Source organism: Sitodiplosis mosellana, unplaced genomic scaffold (genome assembly GCF_009176505.1).
Source record: "Sitodiplosis mosellana isolate CC-2019 unplaced genomic scaffold, AAFC_SMos_1.0 Smas_scaffold_5362, whole genome shotgun sequence".
NCBI lineage: Eukaryota > Metazoa > Arthropoda > Insecta > Diptera > Cecidomyiidae > Sitodiplosis > Sitodiplosis mosellana.
The window spans coordinates 27,583-33,993 of NW_022600604.1; the positions used below are offsets into that span (position 1 = coordinate 27,583).

The window sequence follows — 6,411 nt, forward strand, 5'->3', positions numbered from 1 at the left end:
ATTATTTCAGTCAAATATGAATTCTAAATATCCAATTATTTCCAACATTCATTTTTGCAGAATCCTGGATTTGTTCTTATCTTCTTCGAAGCAAACTAAGCAGGTGACTGACTCAAGTGAATTGTCAATCACAGCCTATTAAATAAAGTACATTACATATATAAATCATTTGTCAAAGTTACATTGTCGTGCGTTAGAGCCTTCATCGCCCCTTCAGCTTTGTTCTCGCATACAGACAAACGCTTGCTTTATTATGAGTGTTAATACAGTAGATGTTTGTGCCGCTACGATAAGTGGAGAGAACGGCACGTTGACTGTTTGCATTTCATTCACACGCTGCTATATGAATGTAGCAATCGCCTGCAAACGAGTAAGAACAGAAATAATGTTCAATCGTCATGCGCTTGTTGGTGTGTGTTTGATTGTCGCTTGATTAGCGTACACAAATGTCAGTCGAAATAGATGTTGAACGTTTAATAGAAGTTTCTATACATATAAACGAATAAAAGCATGGATGGACATGAAATTGGATGTATTGGTGCGCAAATTTGACAGAACACTCAATTTAAATCTTATTCAATTTTTATTTTCATTAGTTTTTGGGTTTTTCGCAAATTTTTTATTCTTTTTCCAAGTATTTGTTTAATTTTCCAATATATTGATGTGCAACAGTAAGATTTGAATGCCAAAAAAATGGGAAATTGCAAGAGAAAATCAATGAATAAATGTACAAAAAAACACACATGGCTCTTCCACTGGTGTCTCTGGAAACTGTGTTGAAAACAGTCAATGACAGATAGCTGAGGATATATGCTGAGCATAGAAACTCAGTAAGCTGAGATTGGGACATTTTGACTTTATGACATGTAGTCCATATAAATGAACTTCTGGACTAAACGTCAAAAAGTCAAAATGTCCCAATCTCAGCTTACTGAGTTTCTATACTCAGCATATATCCTCAGCTATCTGTCATTGACTGGTTGAAACAAAGTGTGGTTTTTGGAGAAGTACTCGATTCATGCGCCAAGTACATGGTGGTGAGAATCTGAAACTATGTACAACGAACTGTCATCTATCATAATGAATACAAACAGTATTCACGTACACTTGTTTTACTGCCGTAGTATAGATGACTTTTCATGTCAACGTTCTTTTCAAACGATTCGTAATGTTTGCTGTTGCTGTTGATTGTTAAACTAAAATGCCCAGACCGATGCAGCGCAAGTACACAGATTTGCAACGACTTGTTCCGGTTGTGAAATTCATCGAAGGTTCTGGAAAAGTCATATAAATAGAAAACAGACAGGAAAGATCTGGAATTCTTGAATATATACAAATACTGGCAGACCTATATTACTTTTCCGTACACAACGTGTCAAGGAAAAGTATAGGAATTGGTCCCGAAAACTTTTTTCGCAAAATTAGCCTAGATCATCATGAAAACTCATGAAACGCGTAGAAAACCACTTTTTGAGACACTTCTCCGATCGTGTGCCGTCGTCGTCGTCGTTGTCGTCGTCGTTGTCGTCGTCGTTGTCGTCGTCGTAGCTGTTTGTTTACACGATAACTCAAAAAATAATTGAGCTAATCAAAATCTGGAAATGCCAAAAGTTTTTAATTCAAAAAACTTAGTTCGAGTTCGAAGATGAGCCATTTTTGATTTGATCCTGGGGTACTTGCCCTAAGAAAAACCTCTAAAAATTGACACTTTTGTATGAGAGGTACTCATTAATCGATTCTGATTGGGTTCAAACTTTCTGAGGTTTCATTTTTTGGAGAAAAAATAAGATTCTGAAAGTTTCATGTTGATCCCATTTGCAGAAGTTTCATTTTTTGTCCTCAATTTTTGTCGACATTTTCCTGGAAAAAATTGAGGGGCAAAAACCAAAATTCTGCAATTTAGCCCAATTGCAACAGCAACAACAACAGCAACAGCAACAGCAGCAGCAGCAAGGCTATCTAGATGTACATCCAAATGGGGGGCCATTGATTGGTTCAGTGCCGCTCTTCAGGAACGACATCTTCGATGTTGCTGGAACACCTTTGTACGGGGCATATCTACCATGTGGTGTTCTAGTCAATGACAGAACCAGCAGACCGTTGTGTGCTCATGTCGAGTATGATCCAACGGATGAGCGTTACAAACGTTTCTTGAATCTGGATTCGCCATATATTTTTAATATGGTTGCAGCGTTCGAAGACTAATCGAGGAAGTTTCAACCGTTTGCAATCTACTGAAAATGACGCAATGAAAAAACGGCTCAAATGTCTGAACAATCGTGCAACAACTTTGAATCCGCCAGAAAAATACGCCAGCATTCAATTGGATAATGGTAGATATGTTAGTTTAAATACAAAATCGGTCCTTTTCGGTCGTTCAGAGAGGCGCGAGAATGGAACAAATTTCTGTTTATATCAGGTGATTGGAGTTTTGGATAGTCTCACTGAACGTGAGCAGAAGTGCCTTCGGCTATGTTATAATCGGCGAGATTTTGATTTCATTATTGTTGTGAATGATGAAATACACACGGTGGGAATCGATCATTGTTCTTTCGAACAAGTAAATCGAATCTATTACTCATGTACTAACCCAGACTGTTCGGCAAAAGTGTATCTCACATCATATGATCGTGCATTGTGGTTTTTCTTGATACCACACAATTCACATGAGGTTCACCATCATACAGGTGGTAGCCCTTAATTTTATCATTTTTATCATTTCCACTACTTTTTTCTTATATTTAAACTGCCAATTCTTTACTAGAGACCTCCGCGGTTAGCAATTGAGCTTCGAATTTCATTTTTAATAATGAAAAAAACCAAACCGAAGAATCTCTATAAACGAATTGACACGGTAAAAGGAAAAAAACAATGCCTACTGACTGCGCGCGTAAGAGCCACAGATATTTTCGTCATGCATAAACGATGAACACAAATTCACTCAAAGTAAAGGCAACACAACAGAAACTGCGCGGAAAAAGGAAACAAATAACAACTATCGGCAAGAACCGAACATTCACTTGTTTCGTTTTTGCGCTAAGTTTTGAGCTGTTTGATTTTTTCGCTCATTCTTGTTCTGTTTTCTTCTTATGCTCTTTCGCTCTTTGTCTCCTTTTTGTGCGTACTTTCTGTCTGTATGCCGCACATTGTTTACATTGATGGAAGATCAAACATATTTCAACTGGGCATAATTTTTCATATTGTTTAAAAGAGAAGAAGAAAGAGACAATTTTTGTCGAAGAGATTTTTGTTTTGTTTATTTCTTTATCATCAACAGTCGTAGTTAATAATTACCAGTTGTTTATGAAGGAAGGGAATCACTTTATGGAAAGAAATTAGGACTTTATTTCCAAAAAAAATTATTCATCATCAACAATAATAACGTCATCGTCATACGATTCATCTTCGCTATCACTGGCTAAGCCAAAGTCAATCGCATCGCGAGCAGGAATCAAATTGTGGTAGAATGTTTGATGTTTGCTTGGGATGAACTTCAATAGCTCCATTAAATCGTCAAACATTTTTTGGTTGATTTCGTTTCCGTTCGGATACAAACATTCCATTGGAGTTTCGCAAAATTCGGTCTCATCAATGCCTCTCTTTTGTATGTCGATATGTTTCCATGTGTCCTTCTCTTCGACAATGATATGAAACAAATCATTTTTCAAGTAGAGAATTTTTCGAAAATGATTCCAGTTAATTTTTACTTTTTGCACATCTTTCTTTCGGTTCACAATCATTTTTTCCAATTGTTCAGAGGAAATGAAATCTTCTGGCAGCATTTTTGTTATTTCAAACTTTGGTTCGCTCACTTTCGATTCGGAAATCACTTTTATCCAATCATCTGGGGTGTAAACATCACCAGTAAATCGCTTACGCTTTTCAATGAGGCTGAAACAGCGATCACAACTATTGTAGCTGTGGCCTGAGACGAAGAATTTTTGCTCAATCGATTCAACAGTGCTATGTTCAGACAAAAATTTCTTCAGGAACAATGTCAGTTTAATGTTTCGATTCTGGCCAGGACATGAATCCGAATTCAAGATGATTTTTGTTGTTTCGTTCGAAATATGGTTGTTGAGATGTTTTATGAGACAAGATCCCACCTCTTGGCCGCCGCGTGATGCTATATTCTCGGCCCAAACATACATATAACCTGTTAGTGTGGCCAAACAAAAAATGATGAGCGAAATGGCAAAGTTTCAATGAATTTCATCGGTAAAATAAATATTCACCTTTCTTTTCAATTTCATCGTACACACATAAGTTGTACGTCCATAATTGTCGTTTGTAGAAAACGACTGATGTGGTGAGAGATGGTGTTTCAAGTGTCTTCTGAAGGTCGAATGTTAAGACCGCTGTTTTTCCTTTGCTTTCAATCGCAGCTTCAATATCATTGCGGAAAGATGCATTGGTTCGTTCGACGAGTGACAAATGTTTTTCTTTTTCTTTTTCGAGCTCATTTTTTCGGGCTGTTGACGTGAGTCTACTCTGAAATTTTGTCTTCATTTCATCGCAAGTTTTGCATGTGTCGGTGTGCCGTTTTTTAAACGATAAATTGTATTCGGTATTAAAAATCGACCGAAAAATATTTTCTTTGGGAATCTCATCTTCATTTATGTTGCGAAATTCCATCACACGTTTGAATTCACGGTAAAGTGTAATCACATTCAGCGTAGGGCTCAAATATTTCCGAGCGGATTGTTTACGGCCGTAATGAGATTCATATTGTGGAATTTGGTCAATAAATTGCGTAATCCATTGCCTCTGTTGTTCTGTGATTTTGTTTTTCGGTGGAGCTCTTCCACGATTTTCTTTTCCCGACGGATTTTCCGTTGTAGATTTGATAGCCGCATACACTCTCGACGCCGGCACTTGTAAACATTCAAGAAAAAAATCACGACAGACTTCTTGCGATATTTTATTGGTGTCGACAAAACGGTAACTGCAATTTATGTCCCGATTTTTTGAAGCGATCAAAGGAAACAATGCAGATTTTTTCGATGCAACTGGTTTTGTTTGTACCGATCCTCGAATAAACAATGTTTTCTGCGTCCAATCAGAATGTAGATAAAATGCATCGAAAATTTCTTTCTGGCGCAAGACATCAATTTTTATTGAGCATAACTGTTTCAAGCATTTGCAAATTGTTTGAGGCTTGAAGACTTTGGCTTTCTTAACTCTTCCAGATCGCGTTACATGTTCCAATCCACGTTCAACTTTTTCTTTGGCAATCGATTTCTTGTGCAAGTGTGGCTTACAAATTCTTTTTTTCGGCCGAAACAACGCTACAGAAATTAATTTCCAATTAATATTGCACTATAATCGAAAACCGGAATAAATTTTCTAGGGAACAAACCTTTTTTTTCTTGGCCATCTTCTTCTTCTTCTTCTTTCTCTTCAGGCGCGAGTGCCTCTTCTTCTCCTCCAAATTCGCTGTTACGATCACACATTTTGCAAATTAAAATCCCAATAATAACGCACTGATTTATTATTGAAATAACAACGCAAACTCTCCATGGCGCAATGCATACTAGATCTGAAGTTGTAATTGTGGAACAAACAAAGCATTAGATAGCACGAGAGAGTGAGTGCGTTCATAACGGTATCTCTTCCCAAGAACCGATTGTTTACAATAAAAAAATCAAGGAGAATTTGTGCGTTGGACACAAAACATGCATTTTGGATTATACAACAATATAAGACATTTGTGTGTGGAGAAAAAACTATTTCTAATTGCATTTATTCATTTAAAAAAAATTCATGAAGCTGAAATAATTATTGGTTTTTTAATTTTTTCAGTATTCAAAACAAATAATCCAGTCGAAATGCAACGAAGAGAATATTAACGGAAAAATCACACACATTTCGACTTTGTGTGACACAGACACATAAATATAATACGAATGAAACCAACACTCGCTGTGCGGACGGGCATAAACAAAACAAAACAGGCGACACAGCGAAAAACAAACGACTCAAGAATGAGTGAAACAAAGAGACAGAATAAAACTTAGCGCAAAAACGAAACAGCGAGTTATCTCACTGTTGCTCTGTGTTTGAGTTATTTCTCTTATGTTCGGACATTTATTTGTCGCTTTTTTCCGCTAAGTTTTTTCTATTCCGTTTATGGAAAAAGAACTCAGTTGTTTCGGTTTTCTTATAAGCGTGTCAATTGTAATATTAGCGAAGAAAAACAAAAGAAACTATATGTACCTATAAGGTGATGTTCCCTTAGACGGAACGGCTCCTTAGACGGAACAGTCTACAATTTTTGACATCTGAATGTCACAGCGAAACGTCACTTATACTAAATGATGAGCTCATAGAGACCACACTTTTAGTAGTATTCCGACTAGTATAGACGCATGTCTTCGTGTTGAAATAAAATTTCTTGAAATTTTGTGTTTC

At 36.7% G+C, this 6,411-nt stretch overlaps 1 protein-coding gene across 1 annotated transcript; it reads right to left on the reverse strand.

The window, feature by feature from the left end:
• Nucleotides 1-2,853: 2,853 nt before the first annotated feature.
• LOC129572664 (uncharacterized) lies at nt 2,854-6,174 on the reverse strand. Its single transcript, XM_055452675.1, has 3 exons — nt 5,360-6,174; nt 4,236-5,288; nt 2,854-4,156 (listed from the first exon to the last, which is right to left on the reverse strand). The coding sequence occupies exons 1-3, from the start codon at nt 5,451-5,453 to the stop codon at nt 3,360-3,362; spliced, it is 1,944 nt and encodes a 647-aa protein (XP_055308650.1). The 5' UTR covers nt 5,454-6,174; the 3' UTR covers nt 2,854-3,359.
• Between the last annotated feature and the right edge of the window lie 237 nt (nt 6,175-6,411).

Excerpts from the sequence above, each read along its gene's own strand:
- LOC129572664 (XM_055452675.1), bottom strand. The coding sequence starts at position 5,453 with ATGTGTGATCGTAACAGCGAATTTGGAGGAGAAGAAGAGGCACTCGCG. Across the intron at positions 5,289-5,359 it reads AGATGGCCAAGAAAAAAAAG|CGTTGTTTCGGCCGAAAAAA; the intron begins GTTTGTTCCCTA and ends TAATTTCTGTAG. Across the intron at positions 4,157-4,235 it reads CGATGAAATTGAAAAGAAAG|GTTATATGTATGTTTGGGCC; the intron begins GTGAATATTTAT and ends CCACACTAACAG.